General features: G+C 57.1%; 7 protein-coding genes across 7 annotated transcripts; 3 read left to right on the top strand and 4 right to left on the bottom strand.

Moving 5' to 3' along the window:
- The first annotated feature begins 967 nt into the window (after positions 1–967).
- Positions 968–3,938, top strand: F5Z01DRAFT_502888 (uncharacterized protein). Its single transcript, XM_046260290.1, has 2 exons — positions 968–1,391; positions 1,551–3,938. The coding sequence occupies exons 1-2, from the start codon at positions 1,196–1,198 to the stop codon at positions 3,734–3,736; spliced, it is 2,382 nt and encodes a 793-aa protein (XP_046120184.1). The 5' UTR covers positions 968–1,195; the 3' UTR covers positions 3,737–3,938.
- A 280-nt stretch (positions 3,939–4,218) lies between these two features.
- F5Z01DRAFT_618830 (family 12 glycoside hydrolase) lies at positions 4,219–5,016 on the top strand (the record flags this gene model as incomplete). The annotated part of the gene is made up of 2 exons (XM_046261057.1): positions 4,219–4,547; positions 4,611–5,016. The coding sequence occupies 2 exons, from the start codon at positions 4,219–4,221 to the stop codon at positions 5,014–5,016; spliced, it is 735 nt and encodes a 244-aa protein (XP_046120185.1).
- Positions 5,017–6,218: 1,202 nt separating this feature from the next.
- Positions 6,219–8,252, bottom strand: F5Z01DRAFT_502884 (Alpha/Beta hydrolase protein). Its single transcript, XM_046260289.1, has one exon. The coding sequence runs from the start codon at positions 8,062–8,064 to the stop codon at positions 6,310–6,312; it is 1,755 nt and encodes a 584-aa protein (XP_046120186.1). The 5' UTR covers positions 8,065–8,252; the 3' UTR covers positions 6,219–6,309.
- A 1,428-nt stretch (positions 8,253–9,680) lies between these two features.
- F5Z01DRAFT_502934 (uncharacterized protein) lies at positions 9,681–11,343 on the bottom strand. The gene has a single exon (XM_046260292.1). It carries the CDS (start codon positions 11,236–11,238, stop codon positions 9,844–9,846), a length of 1,395 nt encoding a protein of 464 aa, XP_046120187.1. The 5' UTR covers positions 11,239–11,343; the 3' UTR covers positions 9,681–9,843.
- Positions 11,344–11,967: 624 nt separating this feature from the next.
- Positions 11,968–12,901, top strand: F5Z01DRAFT_649742 (actin-related protein 2/3 complex subunit 3). Its single transcript, XM_046263105.1, has 3 exons — positions 11,968–12,111; positions 12,228–12,617; positions 12,680–12,901. The coding sequence occupies exons 1-3, from the start codon at positions 12,106–12,108 to the stop codon at positions 12,854–12,856; spliced, it is 573 nt and encodes a 190-aa protein (XP_046120188.1). The 5' UTR covers positions 11,968–12,105; the 3' UTR covers positions 12,857–12,901.
- F5Z01DRAFT_649743 (adenine-N(1)--methyltransferase non-catalytic subunit trm6) lies at positions 12,902–14,791 on the bottom strand. Its single transcript, XM_046263106.1, has 2 exons — positions 14,632–14,791; positions 12,902–14,578 (listed from the first exon to the last, which is right to left on the bottom strand). Exons 1-2 carry the CDS (start codon positions 14,745–14,747, stop codon positions 12,967–12,969), a joined length of 1,728 nt encoding a protein of 575 aa, XP_046120189.1. The 5' UTR covers positions 14,748–14,791; the 3' UTR covers positions 12,902–12,966.
- A 315-nt stretch (positions 14,792–15,106) lies between these two features.
- Positions 15,107–16,945, bottom strand: F5Z01DRAFT_672261 (uncharacterized protein; the record flags this gene model as incomplete). The annotated part of the gene is made up of 2 exons (XM_046264793.1): positions 15,107–15,118; positions 15,167–16,945. The coding sequence occupies 2 exons, from the start codon at positions 16,943–16,945 to the stop codon at positions 15,107–15,109; spliced, it is 1,791 nt and encodes a 596-aa protein (XP_046120190.1).
- Between the last annotated feature and the right edge of the window lie 618 nt (positions 16,946–17,563).

The following is a 17,563-nucleotide window of genomic DNA, read 5'->3' on the forward strand; positions in this document are numbered from 1 at the left end:
TTCTCCGCCTCCTATCTTTTTTTTGGTGTTTTTCGGCCCATCACACACTCTTCCACTTCAACCCCACCCCCCCCCCCCCCCGCCCCACTCCCCCCCCCCCCCCCCCCCCCCCCCCGGAGAGTACGTAGATTACCCCATCGGAGGAGGCGAGTTGCGAGACGCAATGTGGGGATGACTGATAGCAGGCTGGGCTCAACAGGACCACCCCGTTAGCCAGAGAACTGTCTCGACCGCTCGGAGCTCCGTCGCTCTGGCAAGGTGCTCTGCAGGAACGACTCTGCTGGTAGCTGGGAGATGTGTGAGCGCAGCTGTGGCTTGTTCTCAGACTGTCGATCGTTTCCCGTCACGATTCGCTATTCACATTGGTGATGCCCGGCCAGGATGTTTGGCAGCTGACCATATTGCGGGTTGTAAGTCTGAATCAAAGGCTGGCACCTTGCGCAGATCAGCTCGGGGGTTTCGAGGCTTAATTAGATGAGCTAAGTGATGGTTCATCGAAAGAGAATGTGACAGGTCAGCCAGCCAGTATGCTGAGTTGCTGATCTGATGTCGCAGCATACCTACCCTGTAGCTTTAGAGGTCCCACTCTGCGGTTCCTGCCGCTGTTTCAGCAGCAATCCAACGCAACTTCCCTCAGGCAACTGTCGTCCATCGTCGTCGTCAGCCAAGAAGCCTGATCACGTAAGAGACATGCGGCTCCATGTACCACCAGCCGTCGGCCAGGAATCCATCTCCTAACTCTCGCGACAGACCGAGTGATGTGCAGTGCAGCGCAGTGCAGCGCAGCATCACCTACGCAGGCCTCGCTTACTACTGCACGCTCAGATACATCGACTCTTTCTGATTCTCGCGGATGTGCGACGGGTGGTTGGAGACGTGCATGAGCCGGTGCGCCGAGTCCAGTTGCTTGCTTACCAGCCTTCCGCTACAAGTTCATGCTTGGTAAATGGATACATCGCAAAAGCAAGAAGCAAGTACGGACAATTAGAGGAGTGTATGCTTTGATGTGCGTCTTTGTGCCTCGTCACTGCGTCCGTCCGTACAGCCGCCCGGACGCCTCTATGTACGTACGCATCCCGAAGCAGACGGTCGCATTAGAGTGTTGGGACACGGCAAGGACTGGATCCCTCGTGAAGTATCTGTTCTCGATCTTCACTAGGTCAAGGGTCCATGACTCCATCAGCATACAGACGATATGGCTTCGCTGCTGCCCTCGTACGCAGAGGCGACGACACGCCCCGACTGGGTGCCCGTGATCGCACCGTACGTCGACTTCCCAGACTATCACGCCCTGTGTCTCGTCAGCAGGCGATTCTGGGCGACCTTTGCCCCGCGATTGTGGAGGGACCTCCTCATCTCTGTGCGCCGGGCTGGCGTTGATCCGAGCGATGGTATGTCCGTCCGACTTCTTTGCTTCTTTCACTTCATCCATCCACCCTCCCGGCATGGAGCGGTCTTGACGGCATTGATGACGGCTACAATGGGAATACGCATCTTTTTGCGCGTCCGGATTATGAATTGAATGAGAGTATACTGACGCCATTGAGTAGATCTGGTCTGGTGGTTTGATTTCGTCTTTGTGCGTCTGCACCATGTGCGGGCATCGACCCGCCAGCTCGTGAGGGTACTCGATATGCGTCATTTTGCCCAAGATGCACACGACTTTGCATCGGACGAGACGGAGAGAACACTGGGACGCAGCTTGGAGAAGGCGTTGGAGGGGCTGCCCAATGTCGAGACCGTCTTGCTGGATGGCCACGAGACCCTCGATCCCAGGCTTCTGCAAAGTGATAGCCACAACGGTCGTCTCAAGGTGCTCAGTGTGGCTGACCTGCCGTTCAAGTTGATCCCATCCGGGTTGGCTTTTGAGACATTCAAAAATTTGGTCTATCTTGACGTATCTGGCATTCCTGGACCGGTAGTTGTGCAGCATGAGAGCAATTTCCTGCAGCGTGCTCACCAGCCACACCTACGCATACTCAAGGTCCGTGGACGCGAAGTCGACAATGCCGCGCTCACAATACTCCTCCGTGGCTTTGGAAGACAGCTGTGGAGTTTGGACGTGGGCGACAATCGCATCACTGACGACGCCGTTGAAGATGCACTTTGTGCACATATTCCAACAGGGTCATTGCGGGCATCCGCCTCCTCGCGTGCTGACGCAGAGGGCAGAGTGGCGCCACACGCGGCGTACTCATCCACGTACGACACGAATCTGAACGCTGGCGCCGATGGCTATGGTGCCTTCTACACAATCGAGGAATCTCACAATAGTGTCGATTTCAGTCATCCCGAGAGATACTTTGGTGATGCGCCAACATATCCACCCCCAGCGCAGGGCTCACACGACCATGGCGAAGCCCCTCCAGTCTACTCGCAAACCGTCGATGCACTGGGAGATACGTCCGCCCTCCAGAGGGCTGATGGGCTACAAGTGCCCAAGCTAGACAACGCCGATGGGGCCAGTGCCATTCTCCAGCAAGACGCAAACACCATTGAGAACTATCTCGGTAGCCAAGGACTTACCCACGTGAGCCTCTCCAACACAGGCGTGACAGGCCCCGGTGTTGAGAGGTTGGTGCGCCTCGCCCAGGGCCACATTGAATACCTTGCACATGACTCGATGCCGCTGCTCCGGCGGCGGATCGATAGCTCGCGGCTCTGGCCTAGCGGCGGCTCTTTGCGAGGTATCCTAGGTGGAGCCTACGTATTCCGACCTGTTTTCTCATCCAACCTTCGTTCTCTCAGGATTCACCATTCACTTGTCACTCATATTCCAGACCTGCAACATGAGAATTTTTCCGCGCGCGCCAGTATATACCTGGTGGAGAATCTGATTCTGCCGCGTATCGACACACTCTTCCCCCAGGCCTTTGTCCCAGACATGAATCCTCGACTTACATCAATGACCTTGACCTGCGTACCGCGAAGATCGTCGGGGCCCCTGGTGGAGAGACTAGTGGCTTTCATCAAACTGCTATCTATCCAGGAGCGCAACATTCAGGACACGGCTGTGTGTTGCTCGTCGTCACTACGTGGACCGGGAATGCTCAAGGGTCTGCGACATCTCAGACTAGAGTTTGCGCCAGATCCCATGGAGGAAGATGTGTCGTTAGAGGAAGACGACGAGGGCTTCAGTTTCTTTGACAATACATGGGCGACGGCCGGCACTGAGAGGTCGGGGTCTGGATATGTGCATTCCAGTGCGGATAGGAGTGACTCTGGCGATTCGGTCCGAAATGACGAAGACCGTATTATCCATGAGTGGGACTGGCATCCCCAGTCATCGGCTGGCTCCAAGAGGCACACCCTGAGCTTCAAAGACAAAGTGTGGATTGGCAAAAAGCCGTCGGGACTTGGTGAAGCCATCGACACGTACCGGAGGTTGGTCTTGGAGCGTGGTCTCAGAGAAGGCCTCGGGCCAGCAACGCCGGGCCAAATCAAGACTGGTGTACCTGCGGGCGCTCTGGTCTTCCATACAGCGTGGACTCTGGCCGTCATGCCACCCAGTCTACCAGCACCACCGGTAGCTGCCCTGGCTGGTCAGCAGGACGTGCTATCGGCGCTGAAGCGGTATCGCCTCGACGGACGGCGCAGGTACGCCGACGCGAGACAGCGGGACGGGGCCGTGGTCAGGTTGGGGGCGCCGCATTTCTTCTGGACGGGACAGCTCGAGGTATCGACCTTTGACCCGGCACTGCACTCTCGCCCGCGGTGGCATGATGGCACCAAGTAGGTTGTGTGATGCACCTCGGTGATTCATATGACCGCAATGGCAGCTGGCAGGCCACGCAATCGTACTATGAGCGAGTATTCGCCTATGATCTGAGAAAACACGCTCATTTTCCCGCCAATCCTCGAGTTGGCGAATCTAACGTGGTCTCCAGCGTGCAGGCCCCCGCCTCGGCAGATGTGCCTCCGGGGTCCCCACATTCTACCTCCGGTCAATGACCACGTCGATCCCGCCAGGGGCACCATCGAAGATGACATCTGGACTCGTTTACAAAGAAATTACCCGGACACTGAGGACCTCGAGGCGAAAGTGCCTCGTAGGCGGCCCAATGAAGAACTCGGGAACCTGTTTCCATTGGAAAGACGAGTAGCCACGCACAGGCAAGAGACGTCGTATAAAAGCCTGGGATGAGTCCCAGTGTGGGAGTCTGCCATCGATTGCACCCAGAGATCACATATTCACAACCATACACACCCACCGGCATCATGAAGTCTGTTCTCGCTGCCACCGCACTCGCGTCCCTTGCCGCGGCCTCTCCCGTCTCGAAGAGAGGCACATTCTGCGGGCAATGGGACCTTGAGACCGCGGGTCCCTACACCGTGTACAACAACCTGTGGGGCATGGACAGTGCCGACTCAGGCGAGCAATGCACAACAAACAACGGCCTCTCTGATGACGGCAGCCTGAGCTGGTCTGTCGAGTGGTCGTGGGCGGGTGGACCCAGTTCCGTCAAGTCCTATCCCAATGTTGTCGTTGACGCTGAGCCCAAATCGCTGGGTGAAATCAACAGTATCCAGGCCGAGTGGGACTGGAGGTAAGTCACCCACACAAACATATCTCTGCCGATCATGCCAGAGACTGATGCAATCCATGACAGCTACACGAGCCCCGAGACGTTCACTGCCAATGTGGCCTACGACATCTTCACGGGCGAGACGGCCGACTCAGCGCCCGCCTACGAGTTTATGATCTGGCTCGGTGCCTTTGGCGGAGCCGGACCCATCTCCTCGACCGGCAGCCCCATTGCCACGGTCGACATCCTCGGCCGCTCGTGGAATCTCTTCTACGGCGCCCACTCGCAGATGGAGGTGTTCAGCTTCGTGGCCGCCAGCGGCAACGTCGAGAACTTTAGCGGTGACCTGATGGAGTTTGCCAACTACCTCGTGGCCGAGCAGGGTGTCAGCACCAGCCAAGTCGTGCAGAACGTCGGGGCCGGCACGGAGCCGTTTATCGGGCAGGATGTCGTGTTCACCACCAACAGCTACGCCGCGACCGTTGCATAAGCGTGTGTGTGCATCTCAGTGTGCCGCTGGACGGAAGTAACGTACATATCAGCAGATCATATAGCTCAACATGAATTGCGCAACTGAAATCAACGCGGACACGCCCCAGTGAATCAGCAAACTTGGCGTGCCCCACGACTTCTCCAGGCAACAGATGCCGGGTGAGTAAACTACCGACAGACTGGAACCTACGCAGATCCTCCTGGTCAGTGCGGCCGATGAAAGACACGCGGGCCGATTTGACGTTCACATTTCACGGGAGATGTTGGGGCGTGTGAGACCTGTGGGAGAAGATGTCTGAGTCGTGGACACTACGTACAGGATGGGGAAATAGGTTGGTCTCACAATCATGACCTACTTGTGCGATATGCATGTCACGAGGATGGGCTTGTTGTTCATGAGCAAGTGACAGGTGTGTAGTATTTCAGCGCCCATGATGAGTCGCGAGTGAGCCGCCAGAGCATGGGGTGATTGTGCGTCGCAAAAGTCTGACCAGTATGTGTACCACCATAATAGCAGTCTTGGGCATACATGTTTCACGGAGGCCTGGTGGAACGAGTTTCAGTTGATTTACAGCTCTGTTCAAGATGGGAGAGCTCACTTGTGAAGACGGCCGCTTGTCGTCGGTCTTTGCGCCGGCGGCCTTCTTTTCGGCCATGGCGATGTTGTAGTGCTATGGTAGTACCAAGCCTCGTCATAGCGTCCAGAGGCCAGCTATCATTCCCCGAGGCGCGGCAAGCGTTGTACTACTCAGCAGAGTCAGATTCAAAGGGAGTTCCACGATAAGACAGAATCACAAAGAGCCTAATCCTTCTGACCATCACTGTTTCCAATGAGAAAGAAAAGTGCCCGCAGATGGGAGTCAGCAAAAGAACAAAAAGAACACGAGTGACAAAAGAAAGGGAAATCAGAATGAGTCTGCTGGTGGAGATTGGAGGCTTGACAGCTGCTCAGGATCGGAGACCAGCAACATTGGCTGTCGTAGTGGGCATGGAGATCTTGCCAGCCAGATATGGCGAATATAGCGGATGGCTGACCGATTTGGACACACCTTGATGTTCTCTGGTTCCAAATCCACCCGAGAATGAATTCTAGGAAATTGCACATCATGTGCTGCTAAACTAGACGATGCTTGTCGGTCTGCATATCACTAGCCCCTGATGTTGAGGCTACTGTGCATGAGAGGACCTGCGTTTACGGCACAGCTAGCAACCTGGCCATATGCTTATTACGGAATAAAGGAGAACAAAGTGTGAGAGCAAGGTGATAGTATCAATGGCACTACGTGTTCCATCATATATACAGCTTCTCCACATTGTCCGTGATCCACTGGAAACTATCGTCCCTAAAGTCATCCTTCAAAATGCTGTTGCTGTTGGGCGTCTTCAGCCACAGCAGTTTCCGATCGTTACTGTTGTACTCGGGCCAGGTGGCGTACTTCTCGACACCAGAGTTGGGGTCCTGGTTCAGGACAAAGTTGAGGTAGTACGTGCGACAGCTGCGCGCCGCATTGTTGGGCCAGAGGCCGTAAAAGACCTGCAGCAGATCCGACCCGTGGAACGTACCCATGATGGGCAGGCCGTAGTTGTAGCTGGCGAGGTACGACCAGGCGGGCACGTCCGGGTGGGCGGCCAACGCGGTGTCGAGGAAGACGCGGCGGGTCAGCGTGAAGACGAGATCGCCTAGGATGGCGGCCAGACGCTTGAAGGCGGGATACCAGTTGTTGAAGATGCCGGTGCGGAACGGCGAGCCCTCGGACAGGACGTTGTCGTATGTGTTGACCAGCGTTGTGAGGTCCTGGACGGAGGCGCTGTTGAAGAAGAGCTCGTTGAAGTACCCAGCAAGGTCTGCTGTAGACGACAAGTTGCTCTGAAACAGGGCGAACAGCGTGCCTTCGTCCTCTTGGTCGCCGATGATCATGGGCACGGCGTGGTATCGACCGTTTGCGGCCAGAACATCTGGGCTATCGGGCAGGGCATGGCCATCGGGGCGAGGCAGATAGCTCAACGCCACAGAGCTGTAGGACAACAGTCCGGGCACCGAGTTGGCAGCGTCGAGGAACGTGTCGTAGTCCACCTCGCGCAGACAAGCCAGCGTGTCATCCGCACCCGCGCACCCAGCACGGTCCACGACTTGGTCGTATACCGCCTGACCCTTGGGGCAGTCCACGGGATCGGCGGGCACGATGCTGCCCGAGTTCATGATCGCGCCGCGGAAGAGATCCTTGCCCTTGTACGTGACATCTCCCCCGTACAGGGCCATCTGGTCAAAGACGGAGATGGCCCCAGCCGACTCGCCCCAGATGGTGACCTTGTCAGGGTCGCCGCCGAACGAGGCGATGTTGTCAGCCACCCACTCCAGGCCCATCCTCTGGTCCAGCAGACCCAGATTGGCAGACCCGTCAGCGAGGATCTCGGCGCCAGGCATGAAGCCGAATCCAGCGACGCGGTAGTTGACGGCGACAAAGATGAACTTTTGATCCTGACCACCGCCGAAGCGGATGAGGTCCGTGGCATCGTACATGTTGTTCCCGCCCAGCTCGAAGCCACCGCCAAAGATCCAGAAGAGCACAGGCAGCTTGTCACCCTCCTTGGTGCCCTTGGGTCGCTGGACAGTGATGGACAGGCAGTCCTCCTGCCCCTCCAAGGGCTCGAGAAACGGAATGTCCAACAGCAGACCTAGCGTCTGGCCCAGGAAGTCCCTAGCCTCGCTGGAGACGAACATCTGCGGACAAGCAGGGGCAAGCCCCGAGGCATCAAAGGCATCCAAGGTCGTCTCCAGCCGGACGGGTGGCTTGAGACGGAGCTGTCCTGTTGGAGGCTCGGCAAAGGGGATCCCGCGGAAGGACTCGACATTGAGGAGGGACACGCCGGTGATGGAGCCGGCAGGCGCGTTGACAGTGAGCTTGGCGGCCGTCGCTGCGGCCTGCTCTGCCTCGAGCGCTGCCTTGAGAGCAGGACCTTGCTGATCTGGTGCCCTGGGCACAGGTGCTGGCGCTGGGGGTGCTGCCAAGGCACCGGCAGCCAGCAGGAGGGTCAGGAGCTTCATATTGACAGGATCAAGGAAGCTGCAGAACGAGGTCCTCCTGTGCTATTCTGGAGGCGAAGAAGGGTCAGGTATGTACAAGCGAGTAGTGACCAGGCGTCCAGTTGAGGCTCACAGTGTCCTGTCAAACCGGCATCGTTCCTTTTGTCGATGGGGCCGGGCACTCGACGAGCTTTTATATACCAGCGACGATCGCAATTCTTTTCACCCAGAAAGGAAGAGGCTAGAGCGCGCGCTGGGTGGGTTAGGCCCGACAAGGGAGGGAATTAGATGTCGGTTGACGTATCCACCATGGGGTAAGACGGGGTGGTAGCATCGTGGGCTGCCCAGCTGAGGACCGCGAAGATTAGAGGCTCCTGATGGAAAGTGCCAGATCACATGGCGCCTTGCGTGACAGACTTGACGTCGGACCAGTCCAGGAACACCCTCCGTCGAGGACAAGTCGGACGAATGGGTTGGGTGAGGTCCACGCCGAAGCAGGGATGCGCAATCTCCAGAGCGGGGGAGGGGAAAACCCACGCGTTCATGGTGCCCGATATTGAGTCTGGGGAAATATTCGAAAGCATATGATCGTCAAGGACTGGGAAATTGCCATGTAGGAACAGCTGGAGTGTGATGATAGCCGAGGCATCCCCACGCCTGGAGTATGGGGATGTAACTTGGCATCCATCAACCGCCGCTTTCTCGAAGGAGGTGAGCCAATGCCATTCTTGGCTGTTTTCCCCTCATTTGTCTACCGGCCTTGCATGCAACTAATTCTGGGGATTGTGCGTACGTACGAATACGATGGAGCGCTTTTGCGGGGGCCGGGGATGGCTTTTTGCACTTGGACGCTTTCTGTGCGCGTTTCCGAGCTCCTCACTTAGATGGTCAGATTACATATAGTGTCGGCCATGCTGCCACATGCGGTAAATGGATCGTTTCTTTGGCCTTTGCTACGACAGATATTGCAACGAGTCAGCAATAGTTGCTAGTATGTACTGCTGTCTCGATAGGAGAGTGTCAAGGGTAGGCTGAACCCCCTTTGGCGTGTGTTCATATCAATCACTTTAGTCCTTCGATTCATCTTATTTACATGCTACTAATAAGTCTGATTTTGACTCTTATGAAGGACACAGGCATACAAAGAAGCGGATGCAAATGAACTCTCAAGCAATGCAAGAGCTTTAACCAATGCGCACCTCGTGTTTCCCGAGCCCGAAAGTCCGCTCGTCGTCAGCTGCCCCCCCTTTTCCTCATAAAGTCTCGCAACTTGGGCTATATCTCGAGGCTGTTCACGCATACTTCCATTGGAGGGCATATTCATTTCGGAATCACAAGCTTGTGAATGTGTTCTCTTCATAGAAACACCGAGGTTCTGAGGGTGCGGGCTGCTGCCTTCACCCTCCATCTCCACGTCTGAGCAGGGTGACTGGATTGCATGCCTCGGAGCAAGTCTTATATTCATAATGGTCATCTAACATGTTGCGCTGTTGAATCCATGCCTCATTTGGGCCCCGAACAAAACCCCTCTAACACCATGCCTCTCGTGTCCCATCTCGCCCACTGCTGCTGTTCTTTATAACACCGTCCATGACTGGTAATGCACTGTTACGCTCTCAGACAACCCCGTATATAGTCAAGTCGTGCAGTCAATCAAGCCCCCGAAGATGGTGCAAAACGAGCACGCCAAGCCGCCAGAACGCCCGTGCCCTTGCTCGTCACGTCAGGAACTCGGACCGCTGCGGCTTACACCACCATCTACACCAAGCCCTGCAAGCCCATGTGGCAACGGCGGATCCCCTAGTTGACCACGCCTAATGGGGGCCCCTCGCTCAAACACCGTCTCTTGCTGCCCAAGGCTGGCTCGTCATCTTCATCTTCAGTGTCATCAAAGCTCTGGTTGAGCACTGCACTCAACACATCGCGCTTGCGCTTGGCACGCTGCTCCGAGTCCTCCCCCGAGACGAGACGGATTCGTTGCCATGTCTTCATGTCCTCCGGGTCAAACGGTCCAACGACGTCGTGCCCCAGCGCCTTTCCCATTCGCTCGCGAAGACCGAGAATAGGCCAGATGGGTATTTTCGTGTACTCGATATCAAGTCCAGGTACGTCCCCGTTATCACCAGACGGGTTGGTGAAGGGATGGTGGAAGCGCTGCAGGAACTCGCCCTTGACCGTGGCCGTGTACAAGATGAAGCAAACCTCCTCTATATCGTGGCTGAGCACACGGAGTTTGAGATCGCGGAACTCAATGTTGCGCGAGTACCCCTTGGGCGCGAACCACTTGTGCTCACGATGCGCAGTCCTCGGGTTTGGTCCGTAAAAGTGGCGTTGCGCCATGGCTATAAACATGGCCACGATATGGGGGTCCTGGACAGCGTTCGAGGGACAGAGCATCCTGCTTCGCAGCTCCTGGAGGCGAGCGACAGGTGTGTTCACGAATCCTGATCGTGTGGGGCCCACCCGGAACATGTTGCGCCTCATAGTCGACAGCTGGTCTAGACCAATGTAGCACATCATCGGGCCATCCTCCACGACAGGGATTGGTACGCTATGCTGCGATGCCGAGAAGATGTTGGTCGCTTGTGTCGATGTCGACTTGAATGACTCGGTGTCGGATGAAGTGTCCATGGGGAAGTCCCACATGAGCTGCGCCTTGATGCAGTCGCGGTACGCCTTGCCGCCGCAGTGTATCGCAAGCTCGGGCCGTATCTGCGTGCGGGTGAAAACTTTCGGCCATAGAATGCTGAGGACGCGGTGCGCTAGCACAGAGTTCATGGTGGCCGGTGTAGGTTCGTATGGCTCGAGCATCTGCGTCAGCGACTGCGCTATCGTCCGGATCTCGCCCGAAGGTCGCAGATGGCCGTCTGAAGGTGGTGGTGGTGGGGGCGGAGGCGTGTTGTGCGCGCCCGGTAGATCAGTCAAAGGGCTGGGGGTGGTCGTCGCCTCGAGCTCAGTGAACCGCGCGCCAAGGAGCCTTACGTGATGATCGGTCCAGAAGATCGGCCGCACGTATAGTGATGTCCCTTGATGTCGGTACATGATATCATACAGAGAACCGCGGTCAGGCTGATGGCACGGGCGCAGCTTTCGCCTCTTCAAGGGCCGTGGTTGTGACCCGATGTCGTGAGTAGGCGGCAGCGCGCCCTCTGTGGGCAACGCCGTGGCGAGTGCCGGGTCTATGGGCGTGGCCATGGTAAAGATCGACCGGAGTGAAGCGTAAAGGGACGTTGTTGGCCTGTGTGAACAGAAGTGTCAGCGTGATACTTTATGTGGTTCGAGTGCAAAAGCGCGCCTCCACACACGTCGCAGCCTGGATTATGTAGCAGCGCGAAGGCAGCAACAGTGGATCCCGGCAAAGCCTTGGGCGTGACTGACTGAGAGCGATCGGACATTGACTTGCTGATGGCCGCAAGCACACGGTCATGCGATCAGGGTGGTTCTGTGCAGTGTTCCTCGGATAGTGGCGGGCTTGACAAGGTGGGCAAGCCTGACGAGGCCGATGTAGATCCTCGTGGGGACGGAGAAGGGCCGGGGGTTAATTATACCTTGCACGTTGCGACTAGGCGAAAGTCAAGCGCACGCGAGACAATGAGAATAGCAAGGTGAGAAGTTCCTGGCCTGGGTAATATGGCCAAAGGGCACTTTGCTTGCTCGGCGAGATGTCGATGAGCACAGCAAGATGAAAACGGCGAAGAACAAGTGCGCGGGTGCCCACCTGCACGGTTCGAGGGGGCGCGTTCTTGCCGCCGTCCTCGATCGCGGTCGATGTGCGGTGTCACGTGGCCGTAGGCAGCAACGGAGCGGACAGCCACTTTCGGGTCGACGTGGCGGTGGCGGACTGTGGCTGGCTGCCTAAAGGCTAAATTTTGCGGCCTCGAATATTAGGCACACGTGCACCTCTCTGAATGTGCCCCACATCTGACGACAGCTCGCTGAGCTCTGGCATCGTAGCAGCCATCGCAGCGCAGCACCGCCCCGCCAAAGCACGACGCATCGTGGTCGTGCGCCAACCCATTGATCCAGACAGCTTCACCAAGCATACCCATCTGCTGGTTCAAGATGCCGGTGAGTAGATTGGATTTTCTGATCCCGCCTTGATGATCCGTTCTGGCTTCATCGAGCCAGGCACGGGGCTCGACAGCATAATCCACGACGATGCGAGCCAAAGCTAACATAGCCAGGCCTACAACTCCATCTTCAATGAGGATCCCAATACGCCTCGCCTAGTCGGCAACTTCCCCCTCCTCCCTCTCCGCACAAAGACTCGCGGGCCAGCGTACGCCCTCGCCCCGTCATCGCTGCCGCCCAACGAGTCGCCCGACCCCGATGACGAGAGCTACGACATCCTCGACGAGGTGCTCGCCCTTTTCCGCGCCAACACCTTCTTCCGCAACTTTGAGATCCAGGGACCCGCCGACAGACTGCTGGTATACGGCATCTGGTTCGTGAGCGACTGTCTGAGCAAGATCAAGCCCGGGGCGGACGCGCGGACGGCACAGAAGGATGTCATGAACCTCGCCCTGGACAACAACTTTGCCATTCCCGGGGATCCGGGGTGGCCGCTGAACCAGGTGGGTTCATATTTCTGCCACGGTGTTGAATACATAGGGACAAAGACTGACCAGGGCCACAGATGTACGAACCCCCGCGGGACAGGCAGGACGCAGAGCAGCTCAAGCAGTACATGTCGCAAGTACGCCAGGAGCTCGCCACACGATTACTCGCCCGCGTGTACCACGACGACGAGACGAAACCCAGCAAGTGGTGGCTGAGCTTCACCAAGAGAAAGTTTATGGGCAAGGCGCTGTAGAGTGGGGAGCATTAGCATCGGTGCAGGCGTAGTCGTATACAATGACTCTTATTATATGTACAATTGCTGCCATGCAGTACTGGGTATCCCATCCATCCATCCTCCGCCGTCTAAGCCCCGGCCTTTCTTTTCCTAAAGCGACCGCGGGCCTCGATCTTGCCCTCTACAGGAATAGCCCGCCACGCCGTGAAGATGTAGCCCTCGGCACCACCGCGCTCAGTCATGAGCGGATGCGTGCGCTGAGGCAGGACCTGCCACCGCCGGGCCCGACTGGTCTGGATACTAGCCCCGAGGAGGAGGGTCGGGTTGATGGGAAACTCGTCGTTGCCCTCCCACCGCTCAATCTCGGCCACCGTCTTGCCCTCCGTCTCGGCGGGTGGACTGCTCACCCACGCGGCTCGGCGCGTTATGCTGAAGGCGTCTGCGAGGGCGGCCAGTGGCTCGACAGTTTGCGAGTAGATCGCCACGGGTGCACCGCCCGCGAGGAGTGGTAAGGTGTGTCGGAGGATGGAGATGGGTTCCATGGTGCTGGCGACGGCCAGACCAGCAAAGCCACCTGCGCGGGTCGTGTCGATGATGTGCTTGGTGCGCGCCCATCTTCTGCGTTTCCGGTGATAATTGCCCCTTTGGTTTGTCTTCCACGAGGCCACCGTCTCCGGATCGACTTCGGCAGGCGGGTCGCTGTAGGTTTGATCCAGCTCGGGCGACACGAGCTGCAGCCATGACAGCGACAGCAGATTGCTGTACAGGGGATGGTATGGTGGCGTGGGGTTGATCTCCGTGTTGTCAAAGTCAAAGTAGCGGAGCATGAAGAGGTTGGGTTGTGTATTGTGGTGTAGCACGGTGAGTGTGTTGTTTGGGGCGTACGGGACTTCGAGGTCGTTGAGGCGCCGCCTCTTCGGCTTCTGGGTTGGTTGTCCATCGGGCTGTCCACTGCTGCCAGCGTCCGCAACGCTCGTCTCAGGCTGTTCTTGCTCCTCGGGGGTTTGGTGCAAGATACCCATACGCTCGGCCAGAGAGGCCGTCAAGAGTCCACCGGTATCATCGACGACGAGCCACTGCCCAGCATGCGGCCCCTCTGCGCCCTCCTCCGGCTGCGACGCGAAGTGCGTATCAGCCCAGCACCCGAGCAGCGCCATTGACTCTTGCCGCATCTCAAGGATCTTGGAGGCGTCCTTGTCTTCGAGCATCCAGTGCGCCAGCAGCGGCACGTCCAGCGGCAGGACGGTGAACCGCCTGATATACTTTTTGGTTTTGAGCAGCTTGTACTTTGCCAGCGAGAACTGTGTCTTCTGGTCGATGGCAGTATGCGAAAGAAGCAGCTTCGCAATGAGGTCCTGTCCCGCCGATGTACCCTTCTTCTTGAGCTCTTCAATCTCGGCCGACGTGAGCGTCTGCCGCGCCGAATCGTCCAGCACCTCGCGACTGGAGCGTGCTATGACCTTGCCGCTGTCGTCCACCAGCGTGAAGTCCTCCCCGTCGGCAGGGACGATCACATCATCGTCGTCGTTCGTCTCTGCGGTCTCCTCGCTCGTCTCGATCGCATCCTTGTCGGCGGACGTGTCGGCGAGGGCGTCAGCGTTGAGTTCGACTCCAGGGACAATGCGCAGGCGCGAGTAGGTTTCGCCCTCCTCTTGATCTTGGACTTCGTATGTCAGATTGTACGGCCGCTCGATGATCAGGTTGCTCGGGAAAGACCCATATTTCCCTAATGATATGGTCCTGGGCGCATGTGAGCATGTGAGTCTGCTGTGAACGAAGGCGGGAGGACGTACGTGTTGGGGACGACCTGAAGCACTCTGAGCATGTCATTGGGCAGCTTGATCGCTACCCAGGCGTTGGGTTGCACGAGGTCTCTAGACATGCTGGCGATGTACAGCAATGTGGTCATTGCTCGTTGGAATCTATGCAGTGGCTCGTCGTGGGTTTTTTTTTGCTTTCCTGATGGTCAAGGTGACGGAATTCGATCGCGACTCGGTGAACCCCGCTGTGGGTCCCTCACCGAGGACACCTCACCTTCTCAAGCAGAGGCTGAGGTGAGGTTTCGAGACGACATTCACCAGACATCACAATCACAATCTGCTTAATCGAAAGGCAAGGCCAGACGCATCTCATTTACTATTGAGTTATCTTTATCCAATACAGTTGTCGCGTCACGGAGCAATTGATGCGCCGTCGCGTGTCATCAGCGCGCTTGGCTAGCCACAAACAAAGGAAAACAACGCCCCCATGGGGGCGATCTCGACGCCTCTACTTGTTCTTCTAGACCATGTCAGCGCTGCTGCTACTGTCGCGGCGTCTCTGACCCACCTTTTTGGCAAACAGGTTACCAACGGTAGCAAAGGGCTTTGCAATCATGGAGCACGCGTACAAGAACAGGCTGAGTAACCCAAAGCAGACAAAAGGAATGACCGTGTAGGTCAGCAGGTAGACAGCGCCACCCGACATCTTGACCACCGGGTAAAGCTCCTTCTCCATGATTTGCAGCGCGACAGCCTCGCTTTTCCAAGGCCCAACTAGGCGGAACTTGGGGTTGAAGTTGGACCCCATGGCCCAGGTGAACAGGATCTTCCAGCCCTTGCGCATGACGAAGCCAATATTGGGCGCGGCGCCCATGTCCAGAGCCAGCTGGTAGGCGTAGCTCTCGTGGTCAACGCCGCGCTTGCTGGCGAACAAGTCGTATCCGGCGCGGGCCTTGAGCTGCCAGTCCATCTCGTACCCTGCCAGGGCATCGTTGGACGGACCCGTGGGCATCTTGTCCGGGAATTGGTCCTGTAGAAGGCGTAGGATCCAAAACTGGGCCTGCAGCTCGGCCAGAGGCGGGATGGCACCAATGCTGGGACGAACGAACCCGATGAATCCGACATCAATGTTGTCGCTGTTGTACACTGCACGAACATCAGTGTCTGTGATGGATGGGTAGCTGGCGTCGAAAAAAGGGAACTCGGTCTGATATCCAGTGGCCATGAGGACAAGGTCAGGTTTGACGCGCTTGGGGTCCGCGTCCGACTCGTTCTTCAACGCCATACAGCCCTCATTGTCGATCTCTTCAGGCCACGCGCAGACATGAATCTTCCGCCCAAAGGTCGGTTTCAAAGGGACATTGAGAAACGCAGTGCGCTTCTTGTTCCACCATGATTCGGAACGATGTCCCTCGGACATGTAGCGAATGGCGCGGTCCGACTTGACAAAGAATACAGAGTTGACGTGTTTGCGCTCCTTGCTCATGTGGCCAACCCACTGGTCGGGGCCCTCTTCCGTGCCGGAGATGAGCATGTGCATTTTCTTGATCCACTGGTCATAGGCAGTCCACAAGAGTGAGCTGCGCTGGAGGACGGGGTGGACGTAGGCCGTGTTGAAAAGGCTCGCCACGGAAGCATCCACGGGCTTGTTGTACATGTAGGCAGCGGCACCCTTGCCATACGGGATGGGGACGGGGATCACCTTGGGTGCGCAGAAGAAGCCAGCCCGGTGGCAGAGATAGACGGACTTGGCCCCCGATGTCACGGCCAAATGAGCCATGTCCATGGCCGCCTCACCCGCGCCCATGACCACGACCTTGGCGCCTGAACCGAATTGTCGACGATTCTTGATCTGGGAGGAGTGGAGAACCTCGGGAATCTTGTCGAGGTTCTTCATGTCAGGGATGCGAGGGTTCATGTTGAGCCCGGTGCACACAGCAACGGCATCAGAAACCCATTCTTCAGTGCTGCCATCAGGGCGACGAATTTCAACCTTGTGGCCGCCTTGAACACTGCGGCTCACGCTCATGACCTTGGTCTCTAGCTCAATGCTGCGGTCGAGGCGGTGGTGCCGGACATAGGAATTGAGGAAGTTCACGTATTCCTTGGGGGTTACAAAGTCCCCAGACTTCCTGGGAAGGCGATAGTCGGAAAAGGCAGTCAGGTACTTTGACGAGACCAGCTCGGCATCCTCGTACACGCGCTGCACAAAGGTCCCGCCAATTGTCTTGTCGCCCTCGAACAGACGGACTTCGATTGGGTCAATGGGGAAGAACTCGTGCGCGTGGAGCAGGAAGCGCAATGTTGCTAGACCAGAGGGTCCGCCACCGATGATGGCGACTTTCATTGTGTGTTCTTCTGGTTCTTCTCGTATGCGTTGGTTCTCGTGGGAAGAAGAGGTAGAGGGGCAAGGGGAAATCAGGGTATTGTCAGTGTCTTGAGGAAAGGGGAAGAAGCATCCTGAACAAAGAGAAGGATCCATGCTACTGATATGCCTGACAAACAGGCGTCACGCTTAGTATCATCTGGTGGCTGACGATCTGTCTGTCGGTTTCAAGAGGCGACGTTCTGGTCGTCCCGTCATTCAGGGGCGAACAAGTGACAGTGGTGCCTCGCGGACGAGACGAAAAAGCAGCGAACGGAAGCGAACGGCAGCGAACGGCAGCGAACAGCAGCGGAACACTGGGTGAAATTTGGTCGAATCAAGGGCTGCTTATGGCGAATAGGGGTCTCTGATTCAGTTCAATCGAGGCAGTGAGAGCTCCGCATAACATTGCTTCGGCAGGTTTGCCACGGATGGGGTTGAAGACTCACGAGCCTCAGGACAACAATAAACTGCCAGTTGGATCATTGCTCCGTTTCTGCGAACAAAGCAGATCGGAGATGTCGGATATTGCTCGCATCATTCGCTGAGCAACGCCGCCTACTATGCAAGGTATAGAGAGACCCAGACGACACGGGCCTC

The sequence above is a fragment of the Emericellopsis atlantica genome, assembly GCF_019669845.1.
Source record: "Emericellopsis atlantica unplaced genomic scaffold F5Z01scaffold_7, whole genome shotgun sequence".
NCBI lineage: Eukaryota > Fungi > Ascomycota > Sordariomycetes > Hypocreales > Bionectriaceae > Emericellopsis > Emericellopsis atlantica.

Bases quoted from the DNA above. Each gene is read 5' to 3' on its own strand.
- F5Z01DRAFT_502934 (XM_046260292.1), bottom strand. From the start codon at position 11,238: ATGGCCACGCCCATAGACCCGGCACTCGCCACGGCGTTGCCCACAGAG.
- F5Z01DRAFT_502884 (XM_046260289.1), bottom strand. From the start codon at position 8,064: ATGAAGCTCCTGACCCTCCTGCTGGCTGCCGGTGCCTTGGCAGCACCC.
- F5Z01DRAFT_649743 (XM_046263106.1), bottom strand. From the start codon at position 14,747: ATGACCACATTGCTGTACATCGCCAGCATGTCTAGAGACCTCGTGCAA. The intron at 14,579-14,631 runs GTACGTCCTCCC...ACATGCGCCCAG, and splicing joins CTTCAGGTCGTCCCCAACAC to GACCATATCATTAGGGAAAT.
- F5Z01DRAFT_502888 (XM_046260290.1), top strand. From the start codon at position 1,196: ATGGCTTCGCTGCTGCCCTCGTACGCAGAGGCGACGACACGCCCCGAC. The intron at 1,392-1,550 runs GTATGTCCGTCC...GCCATTGAGTAG, and splicing joins TGGCGTTGATCCGAGCGATG to ATCTGGTCTGGTGGTTTGAT.
- F5Z01DRAFT_649742 (XM_046263105.1), top strand. The intron at 12,618-12,679 runs GTGGGTTCATAT...CCAGGGCCACAG, and splicing joins CGGGGTGGCCGCTGAACCAG to ATGTACGAACCCCCGCGGGA.